Source organism: Akebia trifoliata, chromosome 3 (assembly GCF_017979445.1).
Source record: "Akebia trifoliata isolate Shusen 1 chromosome 3, ASM1797944v1, whole genome shotgun sequence".
NCBI classification, from domain to species: domain Eukaryota; kingdom Viridiplantae; phylum Streptophyta; class Magnoliopsida; order Ranunculales; family Lardizabalaceae; genus Akebia; species Akebia trifoliata.
The window spans coordinates 39,640,202-39,664,662 of NC_141377.1; the positions used below are offsets into that span (position 1 = coordinate 39,640,202).

The 24,461-nt window shown below is 35.9% G+C and overlaps 2 protein-coding genes across 3 annotated transcripts; one reads left to right on the top strand and one right to left on the bottom strand.

Moving 5' to 3' along the window:
• Window positions 1-721: 721 nt before the first annotated feature.
• LOC147406891 (ABC transporter G family member STR2-like) lies at window positions 722-4,770 on the bottom strand. Its single transcript, XM_086435235.1, has 3 exons — window positions 4,117-4,770; window positions 2,363-3,108; window positions 722-1,960 (listed from the first exon to the last, which is right to left on the bottom strand). Exons 1-3 carry the CDS (start codon window positions 4,612-4,614, stop codon window positions 970-972), a joined length of 2,235 nt encoding a protein of 744 aa, XP_086291361.1. The 5' UTR covers window positions 4,615-4,770; the 3' UTR covers window positions 722-969.
• Window positions 4,771-11,167: 6,397 nt separating this feature from the next.
• LOC147406892 (endoribonuclease E-like protein) lies at window positions 11,168-22,474 on the top strand. Of its 2 annotated transcripts, none has more exons than XM_086435236.1 (6): window positions 11,168-11,463; window positions 11,748-12,049; window positions 12,193-12,358; window positions 20,983-21,227; window positions 21,586-21,773; window positions 21,879-22,474. In XM_086435236.1, the coding sequence occupies exons 1-6, from the start codon at window positions 11,238-11,240 to the stop codon at window positions 22,081-22,083; spliced, it is 1,332 nt and encodes a 443-aa protein (XP_086291362.1). In that variant the 5' UTR covers window positions 11,168-11,237; the 3' UTR covers window positions 22,084-22,474. The 2 variants fall into 2 exon arrangements, with proteins under 2 accessions (XP_086291362.1, XP_086291363.1); XM_086435237.1 differs by having other exon boundaries at window positions 11,772-12,049.
• Window positions 22,475-24,461: the final 1,987 nt, after the last annotated feature.

Consider the following 24,461-nt stretch of genomic DNA (forward strand, 5'->3'; position numbering starts at 1 on the left):
ATTACAGAAATGGAAAGAGGGATTCGAGTTCTTCGACTTTCGATGATTCGAATATTGAAGATGGCATACATAGAGATTGTCGAGAAGAGATCGTTCTCCTGGAAACCTAGTGAGATTTGGAACAACTTTAGATCAAGATTTTGAAGAGCGATCGAGCAAGGACGATGAGAATGCGATGTGGGATCTTCTAATTTTTCGAAGAAAATGGATGTTCTGCCAGCCGTCGGAGTTGAGAGGCAGCCAACAACACCTCAGCTTGCTTGCAAGAGATGAGAGAGAGAGAGAGAGTAGAGGAGGGAAAGAAGAAAAGAGGAGACGCCCTTAGGGTTTTAAAAAATCTTTATTTTATTTTAAAAAAACACGTTAGTTCGGTTCTCAGTTTGGTTCGGTTTTTTATAAAGTCTGAATCGAGAATCGAACTGAATCCATTGATTCTTCATTTTTTAAACCTAAAACCGAACGGTTACTAGTCAAAACCGAACCAATCAACCCAAAATTCATGATCTAATTCGATTCTCGATTTGAACCGAATTAAGTTGCACCCGTAGTTAGTAATGTCATCATGAGCTCAATTCATTGATACAACTAATGCATTGCATTATAATTTATAAGTAATGCAGTAACCTCACAACATTACACAAGTTATGTTCTTAATCCATTGATTTAAGAGAGAAACTTTAATCATTAGTACACCTCAGAAACACCACGGAGCCACGGGCCATACATCAAGAATAGGGAAACATATAAAGCAATCTTTCCGTTTTTTTTATGGCCTTGACAATAAAAAAACATACATCAACTGAGTCAGCTAATTACAGCAAATATCATGCCAAACACTACCACTTCATCCCCTCTACTAGTACCACCCTGCATGTATCTATGTAATTGCGGAAAAACATTAAGAAGCAGAGTTTAATAAACCAAAACAATACTTTTATCGAGCAATTCAAACTCATCATCCCCAAATTTTCAGGTCCTCTGGTTCTTGGATGCGAAGCGAAGGATTAAGTAAAATAGCACCCTATATAGAACTGCCCACCCTAACATTATAAGAACCTTATTCCACTTTTCCGACTCATCGGTGTCAACTTTGAACCCCAACCCTTGTAAGATCATAGTACCGGTAATATTATTTCCATTAAGATCTTTCCCATAACAGTTTGTATTCTGATATTGATTTAACAACAAACCTTCATATGGGTATGTCATTGTTGAGATCTTATTCATCCAACGCCAGTATGGTGGAATGTCATGACTATTCAAGAAATACCCACAGAACAAGAAGAAAAGGGCAGTAAAGGCGATGACTGCTGCGTAACCCAGTATATAATTGGGGACTACTGAGCTCACAAACACCACAAAAGAGTTTGTAGTAAGGAGAGAGACATATAGAACAATCAATAAGTATTGGAATTGGCCATCTAATCTCAAGGCGAACCAAACGATTCCAGAATAAGTTGCAGCCTGGACAGCAAGGAAAGGTAGGTAAGTGATGAGGCCAGAAATTGTGTAGGTGGAAGCTCGATAGGCATTGTGGGAGGTCTCGCGGACAAATATGAAGCGTTCTTGGATGAATGCTGGGACAGCATCATTCGAAGAAAAGAAGAAGAGACACACAGTGAAGATGAAGAAGCTGAGGCGATTCGTTATTCCTTGCAGGTCGGCTTTGGGGTGCAGGAACATGGTAGCCATCATGACGCCCATAAATGTGAGAACCATCTGCCTTGAAAGGAAAAGCTCTGGGGTACGTCTGATATTGGTGAAGTTGCGACGCATGAGGATCCAAGTTTCAGTCAAGAAAGAGTTCACGAACTTTGGTCCAAGGTGATGATGAGCCAAGGAGTTCGGATTGACATTGGGTGTAAGGTAGTCATTCTCGTTGACCGTGTAGTCACTACTATGAGGTGTTGGTGTGCCTTGGAGTATCTCGTTGGAGTACGTGTAGTAGCCCGGAGATGAGCTGCACAACCGATAACAAAAAACATAGAGGGACACGACAATTATAAATTGAATGTATACTTGGTCACAAGTCCTACAATTAACGTTCAAAACAAGTCCATTTTTCCATGACTACCCCTAAAAAACAATCATATTTTGCTTTTTAATATCACCAAAATAGGTTTATTTTTCATCCTAGTGGAACAACATTTTGTAAATATCATAAAGTCTTGAATAGTTATTTACAAAAAATTCATTGCAATAAAACCCTTATCTTTTGTCACTAAAAGATGAACTAGGATTGTTGTTTAAGGGTATTTTTATGGGAAAAATTGGTATGTAAATTGATGGAGCATTGCAATAAGGTGTGTATGCATGAAACATACTAGTCTCATCAAGATTAAGATTAGATTTAGGATTTTACCTCACTGGATTATGCATTTTCCTATCAGTCCGAAGCCGTGAAGGTGTAAACCTTAGTGTCTCCATGACCACACTCTGACTTGCAGTCCAGGACTTCGACGATGACCAAGGGCTCCTTACACTGTGATCATAATCACTAAGCACCTTATGCACACCAGCTGCAGTTGATAGATGGAGACGCTTAACATTAGTTCCCTTGTCACCAGGTCCTTCGATCTGACGACGTATTTGAGGATGTTGTGGTGGTGGTGTAGAAGAAACCATCGAGACTGACAGATCCTCATCAGATATGGGTGGTGGTTTCATCCCAGTAAGTGCAAAAGCAGCGAGTGCCTCAACACCGACCTCCGACTGATCGTACTCTTGTATCACATCCAAGAGGAACTCTATTGGGTTTTCTTCTTTCGGGACTTTTCGACCCATGCGTGAGAGGTGAAGGGTTACATCCCTAGGTGAACCTTGGAACATGAGTTGGCCTCGCGCAAGTATGATGAGATGGTCAAGAAGCATTAGGATTCTCGACGAAGGTTGGTGGATGGTGAGGACTACAGTGCTGCCAGATCGTGCAATGTCGTGAACTCTGTCTATTACACTGTGGGCACTTGTGGAGTCTAGCCCTGAAGTGGGCTCATCAAGGAAGAGCAATGCGGGTCCATGGATTATGTCTACACCGATTGAGACCCTGCGCCGCTCACCACCGGAAATTCCCCTGGTCCCTTCATCACCTATGTAAGTGTTCTTTGATGTCTGTAACCAATGTGGAAAGAAAAGCAGCCAATAAATCATCTAAATGAGCAATAATGTTTCATCAAAAACACCATACTCAATAAGTAAAATTCTATTTGATATATGAGAGAATAATGGCCCTGGCAGAGTTTTTATAGAGATAATAGAAAGAAATCCTAATCAAAGGCAGAATATAAGGTATTGTTTGGCTTTGCTTTTGAAGGTGACTATATATTAGCTTCCTGCCCGGCCCCAAAAACACTTTCCGCTTGGAAAATTTTCGCACTCCACTTTCTGATTCAGCCAAAGCCAGAATCCAAAAGCTGGTTAGGAGCCGTGAAGCTCTCGAGTACACTAGTTGGAAGGTTAAAAAGCAAGGTTTTTTTTATTTATTTATGAAGATGTTCATAATTTTTAAGCTAATGATAATCAAAGTACCCTCAAAATGTTTGTAGGATCTTAAGCTAATGACCAACATATTCAAAAAATTTAAGTTTATTACCAAAATATCCACAACAGTTGTTTTTCACCTAAATGCCCCTCCACAGCTTCTAGGTCCTCAAAATCACTTCCCTATACAGTTTCACCAAATAATAGATGGGTCTTATAGAAGTTATTCAAAGATAAGTGATTCATATAAACACTTCTATTGAAATTAAAGTTATGGCAATGATTCCTGATTAATCTAATAAAATTCTCACTTTCATCACGATCTTCATGAAGATAATCGCTAATAAGAATATGATATGGTTCAAGTCAAGAATCATAAATTTACCTACACTTAAATAAAATAAATTAATAAAACTCTTTCATTACTAGCTAATCCATGCATATTACTGATTAATGTACCAAGATGTACAATGGAAAAATGATGGTCAGATTTGAATTTTGATTATCTTTTGAGTTCAACAAATCTCTAAACAGAATCAAGTGAAGATTAGAAAAAAAAAAAAAAAAAACAAGAATAGGGAGTTCAAGTTGCTAATTAAAAGAAAACAATATAAACAATTAGAGATTTGAATCACATACCATCAAACCAAGCTGATCGATCAACTTCTCAACACGTCGCTTCTTGTCAGCCCTCGATATAGACCCTAGACGAAAGTCTGCGGCGAACATCAACGTCTCATAAACTGTAAGCATTGGAAAAAGACGATCTTCTTGCATTATGTAAGCCGATGTCCTCTTAATCAAGCTAGGATTCATATCTGTTCCATCCAAGGATACCCTACCCTTCAGACTACCACTTGCTATCCTTCCAGCCAAACCATCCAAGAACGTTGACTTCCCAGCACCACTAGGACCCATAACGGCCGTGACACATCCCTTTGGTGCATAACCAGTGATCCTGTGCAACAAGTCCACTTCCTGACTCGTCCACTTCCCTTCAATTTTCTCCTTCTTTGTGACTGTGTAAGTTATGGTAGAGAATTCGAGCCCACCCGTGAAATTCGATGGTGACTTGATTATGTCGATCACTGCATCGGGTTGATGATCATGATTATGATGACCGTTATGATTATTCATTTTTAGTGTGTAATGATGATGATGATGATGATGAAAGGAGACTATTTGAGGATTTTTTTTTTAGAATCTCCTGAGTTGGGTTTGATGGGTTGAAGGTGGACTTAAAGGGAGGGAAGAGTATGAAAAGAGAGGACCGTACAGCTGGTGGTTCCAAGGTATTTTTGTTTTAAGTAACGTTCATTGAAGAATCCGTTTTTGGGGTCGTTTTGATCGAAAAGCTAATAAGGTTTCTTGTTTTCTTCATCGACTGCTTTTAACGTTAAGTCTCTGGCGCAGTATTACTGAATTATCCTAAAAGAATACTTTGACGTCCTTATTGCTTTTTCATGCAATATTAATTAATAAGTATGCATGGATTAAGCCTCATACAGTCAATATGTCCATTTCAACTTAGCTTTCTGTTTAACATATTTTTAACTCCATTATTTCATCAACTGTACGGACTGAATTGAGTCATGAGTTAACTTGAGAAATCATAAAATATAGATCTGCTATTGGCACCCCAAGTTTTATTTATTACATCCCAATTAAAAAATAAAGAAAATAATTGAAGAGATATTTCTCAAAACGTGCGCAACTTATGACAAAATTCTTGTACACTGTTCATTTTAATTCCCAAAACATGTTTTTCTAGTGAATTCGTCACTTTTATGATCAACGAATTCATTGATAAATTATTGGCAAGATCACTGACATGAAAAAATCGATGATTTTTTAGCAGTGAATTTATTGATTATAAAAGTGCTAAATTCACTGAAAAAACATGTTTTGGGAAATAAAATGAACAGTGTACCAAACTCGATAATTCTTCAACGCATGAAATGGAGATTCACTCATAACTCTCCAAATTTCATCCAAAAACTCATATTCAAAAGAAAAAAAATATAATAATTTCTTTTGAGTTTGATCCAAGGTTTTGAAAATGGACGGCTACAAACTTTCACATAGCTCCCAAACTTAAAATTAAAATTCAATGGTGAAAAATATATATTTTTTGAATTTTTTTTTTAAATTCATAGAGTTTTGTTCTCTACAACCCATTGAATCATGTTTTTAGATGCCACAAGGTAAGCCCAAGGACCCTAAGTAAGTGAGAAATCCTTACTAACTTAGTAAGGTTAGTTGGACTCTTTTTTGGGTTTAGGATTTTGCAAAACACTTTCCTAACTAAGATAGCAAGATTTTAAGCCTTATTAAGGGTCATTTTGCTCAAATGGATTACCACAGCAGCAATCCAACACCACTGTCTACTAAATTTCACAGAAAAACTCATATCCAAATAATTATTTTTTTTTCAAAAAATAATTTATTTTAAACTTGATCTAAGGTTTTGAAAATAGACGGTTGCTGAACTTCCACATAACTCTCAAACTTAAAATTAAAATTCAATTGTAAGAAATAACTTTTTTTGAATTTTTTTTTCTTTCAAAGTTCTTAGAATTTGGTTATCTACAACTCTAAAGAACCCTTTTGGATGCCACAAGGTGAGCCCAAGTTGGGCGGAGTCAAGATTTTATTGTAGTGGGGGAAAACTATATTTAGAAAAGGATATTTAGGTTTTTCCCAATTAGTCAATGAGAGAAGGCCTGGTCAAGAGGCAATGTCAAAAACTGAATGGAGAGAGAGAGAGAGAGAGAGAGAGAGAGAGAGAGAGAGAATTGGAGGGAGGTGAGGGGGTGGGGGCAATTAGGGAGGGAGGTGATGGAGTGGGGGCAAATGAGACATGTTGTTAAGTGAAAATACAGAGTTATCTCAAAGTTTTGTGAGGGCAATTTCCCCCACAGGCTCTCTACCAGCTCTTCCATGAGCCCAAGCACCTTTACTAAGGGTCAAATCCTTATTTAGTAAGGCAAGTCGGATTCTCTAATCATAATCAGAAACAACTACTGAAATTTTTTGGACCGAGTGTTATAATGTTTTGTAATTTTTAGATATAATTTGGGCCAAACCTCTCTTGTAATGTTTGAAGAATTGATTTTAATCTTTAATTAGTATATGATAAATAATTTTAGACATTGGGGGTATGATATATAAAAGTTTAGGTTCCAACATTAACATCATCACCATCAACGTTTAAATATATTCCAAAATTTTTTATGTTTACGGATGAATCAATATATATATATATATATATATATATATATATATATATATAGATATTTCGAAAGATAGTTGCCATTGCCACACCAATTGTGTGCAATTCTTTGAGTGATTTATATTGGAATTGGTGTGACATTAGTAAAAGTTGGTGTGGCAATAGTAACTCTCTCTTTCTTTTTTAAAATTATAAGTGGCTTCATATCCATTCTTACTGGCTCACCCACTTTTAAAAAGTTTCGCATTTTAACTTTCTTTTATCAACTGTATAAAATTAGTAAGGTATAAAGATGTTTACAATATATTAAAATTATATGGTTTTTCATTTTAAATGCTTTAATTGTGTAGTGTTTCCTTTACAATACATTGTCAATTCCAATCCCAAATAAAGGAGTGTTGCCAAGGGGCATAGTCAGGACTTTGCCCTTGCGGAGGCAATCAAGAGTAGAAATTTTTTGTGGGGACAAGTAAAAGTGAGAAATTTTTTTTTTGGATCCACTATTAAAATTTGTCACACTAGCTCACTAATTCGTAGAATTAGAAAATTCTTGAGAGGGCAAGTGCTCCCATAGTAAATCTGCCCATGTGTTACGTTAGGTTGGCAATCAATGTTAAAATCTGCTACCTCCTAACATGAATGTGGATCGGATAGTACATTTCATTAATGAATAATGTTGAAGTGACCTCAAGTTGGAATCTTATATCACACTTCTTGACGTTTTACAAGTCAAAAATCATCTATAGATCCTATTCACTTTCACATCAAAAAGTGCGATATGAGATTCCAACTTGAGGTCACTCTAGCACGATTCTTCATTAATTTCATGTCAGGGCAATACTCCAATGAGATGCACCCTAACACATACGAAAGTGATAATGGGAAGTGGGAAAGGGTTGGTTAGGGTGTCATCGTGAAAAGATGACATAGCTTTGGTCATAATTAATTGGAGAAGCTAACCCCAAATCCAAATCTTTAAGATAAGACTTTTGCGAGAGGATGATGATTGTTTACCAAAATTGACTATAATAGACATAGATAACTCATCAGAGAATTTTAATTTTTATCCAATTTGATATGTTTCTAAATTGACTTGATAAATTAATCCTTTAAACATTTACATAAAATTCCTCAAGTTGAGTCAACTCAGTTGAGTTTGAGGTGACTCACCTTAGTTTTTTGAACTGTGGTTTGGATATTTCTTTGTATTACTCCCCAAAAGAAAGGACAAAGATATTGTATTTTGGGTGGCTTGGCTGGAGATGGTAAAGCTTCTTGTCAAGATGAAAGGAGTCCATGGAAAAATCCAAGTGAAATAATAAAAATAATGATATTCTCTTTTTGGGATTATTCTTTCCACAAATCATTCCATGGACTTTATGTACAAGTTAAAATTATTGAAATTGTGTATCATCATTCATGATGTATTATTACTCCAAATTTATCGAAAAATAAAAATTGTATGTTACAGGGGTCCCTCTCACAATGATTATCATCGTCAATTTTATGAGGAAATCTAGTATTGTTGGGAATAATGTTCAATGTAATATCAAAGAATAATCAAAGTAAAAATATGAATAATCAACTAAAATAAATCTCAATCACAATTATTATTTAATCAAATAAGTATTACAATGAGTAACATAATTGAAAATGATAAAATTATGATTAGCAAGAGAATAATGATTTTTTGACACCCCCCTTGACGTGGCATGCGCTAAAACCATAGATTCTCTTCCTTGAGATACACATCTGCACATATTTATGATGATGTATAGTTGTGTATCCTGAGGGAAAAATCTATGGTTCTAACCCATGCCACGTTAGGGGGGTGTATTAGAGGGGGTGTCAAAAAATCACGACTCTTCCCAAAAAGCTTGTAAAGATACAAAACAAATAAAGATAACTTATCTTACTCATTAATGAAGAAAATGAGGAAACTCATCTGAGATCGAGACGTATCACCCGAGTTAACTCGGTATTGGAGCTGAACGAGACCAAGTCACAAAGTCATTTTTTGACCGAGATTTAGGACTCACGTTCAATTTTTTGGTTTGTCTCACAAGACATCTCAAACGTATCAGAAAACTCGTCCGAGATGACTTGATATCGGGTTTGGACGAGACGAGATGTGAAACTGAGTTTTAAAACCATGTGAGGCATTTGTTCAATGTGTTGCAAATAAATTATTAATCATTATAACCTTTTAGGCTTAATTATGAAAATATACCTTCTAAGATTGAGTCCCTTAAGAGATAGCACATCTAATATTTCATTTAAAAATTTCATAGTTATCTACTTTTTAAAATATTCAAGAATAAATTGAGGGAAGAACTTAAATTTTTTATTTTTTTTTCACATTGACAATGTAATTGTATCCTTGATCTTCTAACGTAGTGGAAGTCTATATATTATTTACAAAATGTGTAGTCAACAACCCCAAGGGGTTGGCTCAATGGCAATTTTGAATTGATAAGCAATGAAAATCCATAAGTTGTGAGTTTGATACCTAGTATGAGCAATAATTCTTAGGGCCACCTGTGAGGGCACACCCTCACTTACCCGGCTTGTGTGATGTGCAGATGTTGCATGTACCCCAAGACTAGTCCTTTCCCTTATCTACAGGGATACCGGTTATCAAAATAATAATAATAATGTGTACTCATCTGAAATCTTGAATTTTTCACTTACTAATGCAAATACAATTGATACATACACACACCATATTAAGGGAAAATTGGGGTTTCTTTCTAAATAGTTCCTAAGTTTTGGGCGGTATCTAGATAGTCCATTTAGTAAAAAAAAAATCTTTCTAAATGGTTCGTGTACCTCACATCTCATGTTATAATATTTTTGAAATACTCAAATTACCATTTTTCTCATCTTTTTCACATAATTAGGTTTTCCCATGGCGATTACGATCATTTCCAATGATCTCTAATCATGAATGATGAATGGAAAATGATATACTCTTAATTTTGAATATTTAGATGTATTTTTATTTATTTATTTCAATGATTTATTAAAAGAAAATGAAGAACAAAATTGAGATTCTAATTTTTTTTTTTTTATGATTGCATTATTACTTTTGATTTGCAATTATGATACTTGTATTTTGAGTTTTTCGAGGAGATTTATTTTTGAAATTTATTTTATTTTTTCAAATTGTCATCCAAATTATATTAATGACATTTTTTTTTTTTTTTTGAGAAATAACATTGGAGAGGTATTTGTCAAATATAACATTATTTAACTTTAATATTTTTAAAATTAAAATTAAAAGAGACAAATATAGCATTGCCATTAGAGTTCCTCTAAGGTAGTTACACTAGTCTCACTCTTTACCAAATGTTTAATTATACAATCACCGTTATTATAAAAGTACTTCCTTGGCTAAGTGATATTACATTTTTACAAGTACACACACTTACACACATATATCTATATAATAAAATACAACTATAGGGCCCACATTTGTAAAAACAAACTTCCTTCTAGGTTGTGGGAACAAACTCCCACCCAACAACAATTTTTGTGGGGGTCCATTTTATTATTTTTCCTTTTCACCCTCTCTAATTTTACTATATTTAATATTTTATTCTTTTAATATATTTTATTATTTTTTATTTTTTATCCCTTAATCTTAAAAAAAATTTAATAATACCCTCAACTTTATTTTTCACTTATACCCCCTTAATCCCAAAGAGGATGTTCATGCCTAGAGATTTAAGTAGAGCATAAAATGGGTTGCACTTGATCGGAAATCCGAGTGGTTTGAAAATCGAATTTAGCAAATCTGGATCCTTGGAGTAGTTTGGAATTAAAAAATTGGTCAGATACAGATTCAACCCTAGATCCATTTGGATCCAAATAATACATTGCTTTAGATTTCTCAAAATATGCTTTTATGTTTCTTTTTATTTTTATTTTTTTATGACGTGGATTCTTATAAAATGAAAGGTAATTAATGACTAAATATTGAATAGGAGGAGAAATTGCCAAAAGCAAATTATTTAATAAAACCCGATTCAAGCCAAAATCAAACAATTCGTATCAGGTCGGTACGGATCAGATTTCAGTGAACACAGCATGATTCGAATAAGGTTTATGTGTAGGATCCGACTAAAAGAATCTGAATATGGATCTCTAGACTTGACCCAGATCCGAACCATTTACGCCCGAGATTTAAGAACGGGATTTTAAAATCGAATGGTTGGAGTGATTCGGATCGGTCAAGCCATCTCTAAGCTAGGGTAGTCAATCCTTCCTTCAAACCGATTGGTTATTTGGACTAGCTCAAATTGGTTGTAAATTGATGGTGTTTAACCCCAAATTCAAGCCCATTTCGCAAAATTTAACGGGCCTAGATTCGGACTGGGCCCAAAATGAATCGAGCTAATTCAGCCCATCCATACCTTCTATATATGGGTCTCTTTGTGACCAACGTCAGCATTTTCTTGCTTGTTCTCGACTCTCAGTTCTCATCTCACTCTCTCCTCTGTTTCTACCCAAAGAGAGCAAAACAGGCATGAATAATACCTTTGCTTCTGACCTTTCCATCTCAACTAAAACCTCTATCTTCAAAAATAATTGCTTCTATTTTAATGGATTAATCACCACAACCGATCTCAAAATTCCCACTAAACCCATTAACCACAGATTAAGAGGAAGAAGAAGGATAAGAAACCTCAGTATGGAATCTAAAGCTTTATTCCCACGCCTTAGAACCAGACAATCTCACCCTTCCTATCAAAGTAAGGTCTACACTCTCTCTTTCTCTCTGCTTCTATGCTTATGTACTTGTTTGGGTACAGTGTTTTTTATGTTAGTTTCTTGTGATTTATGATTGATTTTAATATTGTTTTTCACTTCTAATTCATGGGTATCCAATAAAAGTGTGTGCTTGATGTTTACTTGCATTTTCTGGTCATGGGTTCCTGATAAGGACAAAAGATTGGCCTTTTGAGAATTTTATTTTTTGGTTCCTTTTATTGGGTTTTCTTTTTGATTTTATATTTATCCAATGTTTTTGGTTAAGTGGTATCTCCAAAACCATGTTTAGATACTCAAGCAAGAAGCATGGGCACTGCCCAAGTGGCAGAACAAGCTGAGGTTGAAGTTACTGAAGGGTACACTATTACTCAATTTTGTGATAAAATTATCGATGTCTTCATGAATGAGAAACCCCAAACAAAAGATTGGAGGAAGCTTTTGTTGTTCAGAGAGGAATGGAACAAGTATAAGGAAAGCTTCTACAACCGGTGCCGATCACGGGCCAATAATGAGAATGATCCCACTATGAAACAGAAATTGATTGTATTAGGGAGAAAAGTGAAGAAGGTATAAGCTTGTTTCCCTTATAATTCTCTTTGTTTCTTTGTTTTTCATTTCTTTTTTGGTAATTAAATGTTGATTTTTTTCTTTATTTCAGTTTGGATTTGTTATACTTGTTTTTACCCTTCTTTGTCTGGACATGTTTGCAGATTGATGATGAAATGGAAAGACACACTGAACTTCTTAAAGAGATAGAGCAATACCCAACAGATATAAATGCAGTTGTAGCAAGGCGGCGCAAAGACTTCACGGAGGACTTTTTCCGTCACCTCACTTTACTTTCAGAGACTTATGACAGCTTGGAGGATCGTGATGGTAAGCGAATGAGTTTTTCTTTTCATGCAGTTAACATGGTATTTTAGATTACTTGTGGTGGACAATAATGCAAGATTTCTTCAGTTAAGATTCATGCCTATGGATGCCCTATAGATATGACACTTTGAGTACTCATATTAGTGAATGCTTGATGAGGAAGCACCCCATGCTTGAGAGCTTGATTCCGATTTCATAAGGATAACGCCCTTTTCCCATGTGTTTTTTTTGGGAATAAAATTGGAAATGGGTGTTTTTTTTTAATGTTTAAGTTTTTTTTTTCCCTTGTATCGTTTTATGGTTCATATTGCCATTCGAGAGATAGCTTTGAGTATATTATTGGAATATGTTATGATCAGTTTATGTCTTTATGTTTAATTTTTTCTCTTTGTAAGGGTATATATGTCTTTTCACTCTTATTATTATAATAGATACACTTCCCAGCCCTCATTGTGGCTGGACGATTCTCCTTCTATTACTCTTCTTGGTATCAGAGCCTTAGAATCCCATCGACAGCTACTTTTGGGTCCTTTCTCTTCGGTTCTTTGGTCCCTTGAAGCACCATCATCTTACTTTCTTCTCCCCCTACTTTGTCGTTTGATCTTGGAACCAAACACATTTAGCAGCAGGTTCTTTTATGAGTTTCCCCTTTCGGGGCTTTCTTTTCTTTTTATTTCTTTTTGGCCTGGAGTGTTCTACTCGCATGCTGCGATAGAATTAGTTGGCTGTCTTTACAATAATACTACACTGCAGGCTGGTTTCCATGCTGCCAATAGGTCATTGCGAAAGTGTTGTGGGCTGCGATAGGGCTTTTGGTTGTATGTTTAGGGCCGTGTGAAAGTTCTGAGGGCTGTTAGCCTCTTGCCACAGGGATGTGTGATAGTTCTAAGCTTCTGATAGTCTTTTGTGCTGTGAGATAGGGGTGTGTAGCCTTGCGATAGTGTTAAGCAAGTTTGTTAGTGTTGTTTTTTTGCGAGTAGCTGCTATGGACTAATGTTGTCCCCTTCCTCCGTTCATTGGACTACAGTTTGCATGCGACCTCCCTTCAAACCAAATCTTCCGATTTTTTTTTTGTTCTTCCAATTTGTAGAGAACCTCTATTTTTTGTGAGGCTACTGTGAGTTCAATTCTTTGCCTTGGTTTTCTTCTTGCTCTATTTTTTCTTTTATTCGTTTGTCTTTGGAAGTTATGACATCAAATCAAGAGAACAAGGAATCAAATACTTATTTTGGGCTCAATTCTCTAGCCCAACGTATTACTACTGCCCTTTTGGATGGTTGAAACTTTCAGTCTTGGTCTCGGTCTATGAGACTCTATTTGGGAAGTCGAGGCAAATCTGAATGGCTTTTTGGTAATGTTACCAAGCCACTTCCAATTGATCCTAAATTTAAACAATGGGAAATCGATAATTGTACTATTCTCGGATAGTTGTTTAATTCTATAGAGCAATGAATCTACATTATGTTCATGTATCATGGGTCCGTTTCATCTTTGTGGTTAGTTCTCATTCAGACATATGCGCATGCTCAAAATGATTCACGGATTTATGAGTTTTATCGAGATATTGCCTAGACTACTTAGGGGACTTAGAGTGTAGCAGATTATTTTGGGTTCCTTTAGTCTTGATGGGAAGAGCTTTCTCATTATGAGTTTCTGGTTGAGTTGTCTGCAAAAGTAGTTAGATATGTGGTTAAAAGAATTGCTTGTTTTTAGACATACCAGTTTCTCGTGGGCTTACGCCCCGAGTTTGAGGCATTTTAGACAGATTCTTAACACCTCTCCTTTGCCTCCCTTATTTGAGACTTTTGTGACTATTGATAATGATGAGTGTCGTCGTCGTGTAGTTCCATCTCAGACTCAGACTCTGGGTATTCTTTCTACTCTAGCGACAGATTAGATGGCTCCTGCAGCCAATTCGAGCTCTTCTAACTCTTGTAATCAGGGAGTTGGGAGTCGTGGTTGTGGTTGAGGGAGTAGTTTTATTTGTAGTAATTGTGGGAAGATTGGCCATGAGAAGGTCCATTACTTTCAACTCTACCCTCACTTGTTACGATCTATTGCTACTCCGTCTTTCGGGCAATCTACTCCCTGTGCTGCTGTTGTGGAGTCATCACCAGTTTCGACCACTGACTCTCCTATATCTCTTGGCACTATTGATTTGCAGAAACTTCAGACCCAGATTGCTACTATTGTTTGAGATCAGATCCATACCCATACTCGATCATCTTCTACTGTGGCCTTAGTTACCACGCCTCCAGGTACATCTTTTGTATTTCATGTCTCTCAGTCGGGTTCAGCTCCCCTAACATGGGTTATTGATTTTGATGGTTCTGATTACATGACCGGTGAGTTTAGCCATTTTACCTCTTCTATTTTTCCCGCTACTCCTAGGGAGATTCGTCTTGCTGATGGGTTTCTTACACCCATACACAACAAGGGTGGTCGAGGATTGGATAGTTGTTGTGTTATTTATGTGGTTTATGTGGATGATTTTATCCTGATTGGAGATGATGCCCAGGGGATTGAGAGAGTAAAGATATTATTGGGTAGTGCTTTTGAGGTTAAGGACCTGGGTCCTCTCAAGTACTTCTTGGGGATAGAATTGACCCACTCTCATCGTGGTATTTCACTATCTTAGCGTAAATACACATTGGATCTTCCGCAGGATACTGGTATACTTGTCATCTTAATTCTTCTTCTATGGATCAGAATCATCACCTTGATGCCAAATCTAACGATTTATTATCTGATTATTTTTCTACTCATTTTGATGTTGTTTATCGTATTTTTTGCTACTTGAAGTCGCGTTCAGGTCTTGAATTATTTTATTCATCTATTGCTCAAACTCATTTGTCTTGCTCTACTGACGCTGATTATGCTGGTTCTATTACGGATAGGAGATTTACCTCTGATTTCTGTACTTTCCATGGTAGTAACCTGATCTTGTGGACAGAACATGTTCTAGTCTAGGTGGGTGATTGTTGTCTTTTAAGCATTCCTTATTTTTTGGAGACCTTTCTTGTATCCTAAGCCCGATACTTTATGCTAGTTACCTCAACTAGTAGTTTGTCATTAATACATTGATATTTACTTATCAATATATATATATATATATATATATATATATATATATATGGAGGCTCGGTGTAGCCTTTCTCATCAATGTCCCATATATCTTGAGAACAAATCAAGGCCTTCCTTTGGATGCACCAATTCTTATAGTTATCCCTTGTGAGCCGATGAACTAGAAGGATATCATTCTATTTTCCATCTTAAACCGTAGTTCTGATACCACTATGTTGTATTAGAAGGGTTTGAGACATACTAACTCACAAAGTGGAAGAGATGAACGAAAATGAGAAATTTAGATAGAAAGAAAGACGCACAAATAAACTTATTATTATAAATGCTTATACTAGAAGGAAATCCTTAAAGGGGTATATATAGGCACTTGAGGACCTTTATGTACACTTACTTTTCTCATTTCATGAGTTTCCAACCCTCACAACTACTCTTAGAAGAATCTTCATGAATTTGACTCTTCTACCTTTTAGCTTATTCTCTTCCTGAATTTTTTTTCACCTTACATTCCAAAAATTCCCTTATAAACTTTCTACTAAAACTAGTTTTGACCCTTCATATATTTACAAGACTACTCTAATATTTTTCCTTGACATCAAAGGAATTTGAAGCTTATTGTGAAGAACATGAGATTCACCATCTTTTAACTGTTACACGCACGACCCAACAAAATGGAGTTGCAAAAAGGAGAAACAATACTATTCTTGACATGGCCTGATGTATGTTGAAAAGCAAGATGTCTAAAGAGTTTTTGGTAGGAGTGGTAGATTGTGTGATTTATTTGATGAATCGCTGCCCCACTAGTAGTGTATGGAATAGAACACCTCAAGAAGAGGTCAAAGTTTGATGATAAGAGTGTAAAATATGTTTTCATTTGCTATGATGCTCCATCCAAAGGCTACAAACTATATGTCCCAAGTAATAGAAAAGTAATCATAAGTAGAGATGTGGAGTTTGATGAAGAAAGAGCTTGGGCTTGAAAGACTCAGAAAGAAGATCATGACTTTTCTTCTCTAGTCAAAGAAGAAGATGATCAAGTACATCATGAGCCACAAGTACCTACTACACCGATTCCATCCTCTCATGAATATTCATCATCATCGAAAGTAAGTTCAAGTGAAGGGCCAAGACACACAAGAAACCTACAAGAAGTCTATGAGGTAACCGAAAATCGAGGTAACCGAAAATCAAGATAATCTTACATTAGTTTGTCTCTTTGCCGATTGTGAACCTATTGGTTTTGAAGATGTCATGCTAGACAAGAAGTGGAAAGAAGCCTTGGACGAAGAAATCAAGGCAATTGAGAGGAACAACACATGGGAATTTGCTATTCTTCCTAAAGAACAAGGAGCAATTGAAGCAAAATGGGTGTACAAAGCAAAGATGAATGCAAGTGGAAAAGTTGAGAGGTACAAAGCAAGACTAGTGGCAAAAGGATATAATTAAAGACCCAAAATTGATTATGATGAGATATTTGCTCCCATTGCTTGCTTAGGAACTATTAGATTAATCATTTCTTTAACACAAAATAAATAGAGAATTTCTCAAATGGATTTTAAATCTGCATTTTTGGATGGTTGCCTTAAAGAAGAAGTCTATGTTGAGCAACCATTGGTTATGTTAAAAAAATGACAGGAAGATAAGGTGCTAAAAAAATAAAAAATAGAAAAAGGTTGTATCTAGTTTAAAACAATCTCCAAGGGCATGGAATAGTAGAATTGATCAATATTTTCATGATAATGATTTTATCAAATGAACACACTCTTGATGCTAAGATCAATAAATATGGGGATATGTTGTTTCTTTGCTTATATGTGGATGAGCCTACAAAGATTTGCATTGATAATAAATGGACTATTACTTAGAATGTCATCTTCCATTAAAGACTAAAGAACCTTCTTAAGTAACTTCAATTGCATCAAGATGAGCCTACACAGATTAACATTGATAATAAATCTATTATCGCTTAAAATCTCATCTTCCATGAAAGGAGCGAGCACATTGACACTCGTTTCCATTTCACCCGAGAGCATTTGAAGAAGAAAGAGATTGAGATCATCTTCGTCAAGTCACAAAACCAAGTAGATAATGTTTTTATCAAGCCTATCAAGGACCATGTTTTGAACGAGTTAAAGAATGTTGTAAGTTAAACTTAATTTGTAAAGAATCAAATGAAAAATATTAATGGTAGTCTTATAAATATTTGAAGAGTCTATGTTAGTTTTAGTAGAATGTCTATAAGGACATTTTTGGGATGCAAAGGGAAAAGAAAGATCAAGAAGAGAAGAGTCTAGAAGGTAGAAGAGTCTAATTCGTGAAGATTCTTTTAGGAGTAGTTGGGATGATTGGAACTTATTAAATGATAAGAGAAGTGTGTAGAAAGGTTCCCAAGTACCTTTATATACACCTTAAGGACCTCATTTTGTTATAAGTATTTAAAATAATGAGTTTATTTGTACTTTTTCCTTTTTATTTGAATTTCTCATTTTCTTTCATTCTCTCCCACTTTGTGATGGAGTATGTCCCACACTTTGCAATACAACAATACCTGGTAAGGAAGGATATAAGGGCAGTGCAATAGACATACATGGGGCATTGCATTTACTCCCCCCCCCCCCCCCCCTTCCCATTGTGGATTATCTGTTGATCTCATAAACCATTGATGAATTCACACTGCTAAAACCATCATCTACGGTTAGACTAGCAAGAAGACATCTTCTCCTCTTTTTTTTCATAGTAGAGGTTTGACCAACTCAGTAATGCAACTTGTAAGGGCCAATACATATCATTTGCCATAAATAACTCCATTTTGAAAATCATTACAAAAGCATTCTCTCAAAGATATGTGATTGGCTAAATGAATCATGTACTAGCATTCAACTCGATCTAGAGCTACGTCTTCGCCTATTGAAGTGTGTGGAGTTGACTGTTGGTGGCTTAAGAAGCATGATGTAACAAATTGAGGGAAGCAAAGATGAGGATGTTGAGATGGATGAGTGGAAAGATTAGGAAAGATAAAATTGGAAATAAACACGTTTGAGAAAATGTAGGAGTAATACAATAAGCAATAATCTAAGAAAAAGTTGATTGAGATGGTTTAGGTATGTTGAAAGAAGGCCAATTACTGCCCCTATTAGAAAGAATATGCAAGTTGAAGGGTTCTAAAAGGGTGAGAGGAAGGCTCAAAAGTATTGAAATTCGAAAATATTACATATTATTGAAAATCCTTATACTAATATCTCTCTCTCTCCTCCTCCCCTGCCCCCTTCTTTTCTTCTCCTTCATATGGTTTCTTAATCTTGAAGGAAGTAGATAATGTTATATTTATCACTCCAGTTTGATCTCTAAAGGTTGTCACCATTGCAAGGCCCTGGGTTTCTTAGATTTATAGGATTATATGAACTTAATCTTTGATCTAGGCTAGCTATGCATTTCAGCTCAAAAATCCCTTGAATTAATTCCTATATTCCACTTCCATCACATAACTCACCATACTCGTAACTAGGTTGATTAACTGTAGTGGGTTGACCTTTTCAACTGAATAAAGTGATTCTCTTTTCCTTATAGAGAGAGGACGAACAGTTTGGGCATTCCCTAATTTAAATTTCTTATGATTTTTAAAATCTTATAGAGGATGGATCCTCCCAGTTGCGATATATCATATATGTTTTCAGTTCCTGAATTATACTCTAATTGTATTGTCTCGTCGGATCTTCCCATGTATGTAGCGACCAGATCCTCTGGCCTGCATTTCGCATCCCGTTCCTTCGGTTCTTGTTGTTCTAATGCTATTGGGATTTGAATAATGTTTAGAGTTGCCACTACTCATTTGGTCAAGGTGTGAATGGTCACCTTTTTAGAGTTAAATTAAAATGGGTGATTTCACAAAAATTGACTCTGGTTTGGTCTACTTTCAGAGATTATGGGTGTAAACACCCTAATTTTGCATGAGCCCACTCGAGAAAGGTTGGCCAATAAAGCAGTTCTTGTCCATTTCGAGTCAATAAAGCAGTTCTTGTCCATTTCGAATATCTAAATTCAACCCCAACCAATAGCCCATAACCCAAGGCCCAAATTAAATCCTAAACACAAGTCCAAAACATCTTCCTGAAAACCCTCCACCATTTTCTCCACTTTCCCCCAAAACTCTTCAACATGTCTCAATCCTCATTAAAACCCTCCTTAAAATCCTCTACCACACTACACCCTAATCCCACCACCCTACCTCCACCACTCTACTCTACACCCACCACCGTACTCTATACCCTACACTTCCATTGATTTCCTCTATAAAAGGGCAACTTAAATGGAAATAAAGAGGGAATTGAGATTTTTTTTTAAAAGAGGAAGAAGAAAAGTTAAATTGAGAAGCTTGGTTGATAGTTGGGGAAGGTGTTAGGCACTCTGACTCACCCGCTTTCAAGGTTACTTGATTTTGCCACGAATCAAATTGGGTATTAGTGTATCGGTCACACATTTGAATTAAAAGGGAATTCGATGGTTGAGGAGTGTCATTAAGACGGATCAAGTGAGATCCTCGAGATCAGGATCATTAGTACATGAGGACTTTCAGCTCTTGCACCAACACTTCTTTTCATCTCGTATACTTGAATGATTAAGATCTTGATTATCTCCCTAGATTATCTCAAACAACTTAATTTGTTTTGGACGATTTTGCAACATTTCGAGATCTCAAATATGATTTTGTCCCATTTAGAACGTTTTTTCGTAATTTCCAAAAACTTGAATGATCCAAGCATAGATCAGATCTAATTTTGACGTTCGTCTTGTTGAGATTTTCGATTTAAGTGGTCATGGGCTCAAATCCAAGTTGAAATGAGCCTGATATTGCAAAAATACAAAAATCGAGGAAATGGCCCACGTGGCAGATTTGTGATCTTTGCAACTGACATCGAATTTTTAAGTTGAGTCTAGACTATGCTCATGTGAAACACAGTAAGGGAGAGGTCACAATTTAAAGCTCCAAACGTTTTGGAGTAATTCACAGTCGAATCGGGTCATGATCGAAAGAGGAAATTAACTAAAAGGGTATTTTAGTAATTTTCAGTGGATTCAACTAAGCGTCTCTTCTTCTTTTTTTAAAATCCCAATTCCCTCCTCTTCATTTCCATTTGAGCTTCCCTTTTATAGAGGAAATCAATGGAGGTGTAGGGTGTAGAGTAAGGTGGTGGAGGATTTTAAGGATGATTGAGACATGTTGGAGAGTTTTGGGGGAAAGTGGAGAAAATGGTGGAGGGTTTTAAGGAAGATGTTTTGGGCTTGAATATGGGCCTTGGGTTGTGGGCTATTGGTTGGGGTTGAATTTAGATATTGGGTATGGATGATAACTGTTTCATTGGCCGGCTCGTGCAAATTGAGGTGTCTACAATGTACATTGGGCACTATTTTGTTTACTACAGAAATTCATCTTAAACTTTGGACATGAAATCTAGAAAATGGTGTGGAATGGTGATGGATATAATTCACATATATAACTAAACTACTGGGCAGTTTTTCTTACTTGTGACTTCCATTTGTGTGAACAGCGGTGGCCAGGCTTGGAGCTAGATGCCTCTCTGCAGTCTATGCTTATGATAACACTGTGGAGAACACGGAGATGTTAGATGCTGCTCAAGCAAAGTTTGATGATATTCTAAACTCTCCTTCACTAGATGTGGCATGCGAAAAGATCAAAAGCCTGGCCAAGTCAAAGGAGCTTGATTCTTCATTGATCTTATTGATAAACAGTGCTTGGGCTGCAGCAAAAGAGTCCACGACCATGAAGAATGAGGTACACTACATATACAAATTAATTAATAAAAAAGTTTTGTATCTGATTATTACGGATGTGACATTTATCATCCAATGGAGTATAGCTTATCATGGTACACAGGTAAGGTGGGAGATTCTTTCCATTCAATGGGTTTCACTGAGAAGGTCTCCAGCACAAAGAAAAAAATAATCACGTGCCCAATGATCAATATCATCTGTTTTCGTAAAGTTTTTCTATCTTATTGAAGTTTTAAATCCTCTAATCATGCCTTAGCTTCTTGATTGTTAGTCTTTTCCATGTGTGTATGTGTCCGCGTGCGCCATTTCTATCCATTTTGCAATGTGTGTGAAGCTTAAATTTAGAATCATATGTGCAGGTCAAGGACATAATGTACCACTTATACAAAGCCACAAAAAGCAGCCTTAGGAGCATTGCACCCAAGGAGATAAAGCTACTAAAATATCTACTGAACATCACAGATCCGGAAGAGCGATTCTCAGCATTGGCTACTGCCTTCTCTCCGGGAGATGAACACGCAACCAAGGATCCCAATGCTCTATACAGGTAAGAGCTCCCTCTTTGACTCATTATATCTAGAGAGAACTTTTGTGTTTCACAGATACAAAAATGTGAGTTTTGTTTATCTATATCTTTTTATTGACGAAGCAGTACTCCGAAGGAACTACACAAGTGGATTAAGATCATGCTTGACGCATACCATCTGAATATTGAAGATACAGACGTGAGTGAAGTCAAGAGGATGACTCAACCGGTGGTTATCCAAAGGCTTTTCATTCTCAAGCAAACAGTTGAGGAGGAGTACTTGACGCAAAGGCCTGAGACAGAAGAAGAGTCTGAATCAAAGGAGTTGTAAAGTCTATCACTTTAGAAATAGCTAGCCTTCTCTATATGAGCCAGGGCTTACCTTCCAAAGCAGAGGAACAAAAATTTGGAGTAAGAATTCAAACCCATGTCATTGGGAGGTGAAAGAAAACCCATAGGTTCGAGTGAGGGTAATCTTTGTCCTGTTGGCATGTTTTGTAGCTTAGTTGATTGCAAGTAATATTGGGTCATCATGTCATGTATGTTTTGAGTACAACATACTGATGCCAAAAAGATTAGAGAAAGTAAAGGATCATGACCAAGGTTGCTCTTTAATACTCAATCTTGTTTCTACCAAGCTTGTAAATTATAAGAATTCACTATGACGTTACTTGAACTTCCTCTTAACAATCAAATGAATTGCAGTGTTAGTGTTGGGCTTCCGTTGTTGGCAATGTAGGATTATTTCCATGTATAAGTTACTTGGGTGCATAGTTTTAGAATGCAGACAAGTCTCGAGTAGACTTGGGGAGTTGGAATGGACTTAAAGAGGTCAAGAAGTGAGCTTTCCATGTGAGTCGATCACATCATTTTGAATATCGAAAACTCACGTCAATTTGTCATAATTTTTATTTATTATTATTATAAATATTGGCTGGTTTTTGAGAACTTGCATAAGAAGCTTCCTTGAGCTCCTCACGGAAGCAGCTTTGTGAGCCAAAGAGTTCGATGTCCCTCATGTTAGATCTTGTGAAGATGAATTTTTGATGGATTCGTAAACTTTTAATTTGATGAGTGACTTATATTTATTGATCATTGTTTGTTACTTGGATCTAAATCTTTTTTACAATTATAGGTCTAGCAAGGGATGATTAGAAAATCATGACATGGGGTTAGTGGACTCAATTAACTGTGCAATATGCATCATCCAACGTTTTGCATTTATTTATGAAAACTACAGAGGAAAATGCTGAACTAACATTGAAATTGGCATTGTTTCGCACATTGCTGATGTGGATGTGTATACAAAATCATCGAGGTACGAGTGAGAAGTACTTATGGTTCTGTGCACACCAATGTGTGAAACAATGTCAGTTGACTCAAGTACAAATTCAGCAGCAAGTGCATGGTGTTCTTTACACGCTTTGCTTAACTTTTGTTGTGAGTGGAACTCAGCATCGACGACTTTCTCATCCAATCACTTCTTTTTATTCCTCCTCTGTTTTTCAAGCTGATGTTTGCTTTCTATTAAGATTGGTGATCTTTTCTTATTAGCTCACGGATAACAATCCGGACCAAATTTTAACTCACACCAATGTTTTGGTTTCTTGTAAAACTCATTCCAAGCTCTTATTTTGTATCCATTCCACTAGAAGTAGGGGTTGTCAATGCATCAAGTTTGGATTGGATAGGATTGGGGTTGATCTAGTTTTAGGGCGTGTCAACAGGAACCCATTTACCTAGTACTTGAACCCAGGTTCCCTTTTTATTGGAACCGATTAGAGTTGGGTCTAATATGAAACCCAATTGATAAAAACCAGAATCATTAGGTTTTATCATATGGGTATTGGTACCTAGAACCGGTTTGTTTTTTATTTATTTTTTACATGTTTTCATATATTTTAAAATTAATATATATATATTATATAAAGTTATTAAACATTTCATATCAACTAAATAGAGTTTAAAATGGTTCATCTCTTCTAAAAGTTTATTACTTATAAAGAAGATGAATTTTAATTTTTGAAAAAAAAAAAAAAGTTATTATATCATATTTTTAGTGGAACAAATTATAATTAAGTTGATACTTCGCATATGATATATTTTTTTATAGTGATTTTGAAATATTTTTTTTCCCATTCTAATCTTGAGAATTGGAACTAATAGGTATCCATGATTTTTGGTGATTTCAATTCCACTTATCTTAGAGCCAGAATCAAAATTGGCAAGAACCAGAATCGTAAAAATATAGTAGGTATGATTCTAATTTTATTAGGAACCAAATTGGAATGGACCCATTGAAACCCCTATCTGGTATCAATTTGATAAGGATTGGATCAAATTTTGAACTGATCTGATGAACTTTGGATCAGACTCTTATCAAATTGGGTTTTTATTGAATATCGATATTAGGATCCAAACCCAAACAAAAAATAATCGGATCAGATTGAATCCTTATTGGACCAAGATCATTAATTGGTCTGATATATTATTGGATCAAAAACCTTATTGAATCAGATCCTTTTTTTGGAACCCAATCCTTGATCCAGATCCAAAGTTATCGGATTGGATTTTGGGTCTTTACGGATCCATTGACAGCCTTGTATAGAAGTAGGTAATCCCAATCTGGATTATGGAGTAATTATAAAACCACACAAATCCACCAAACCCTAAAATGAAACGGTACTACGGTAGTGGTAATATAACGTA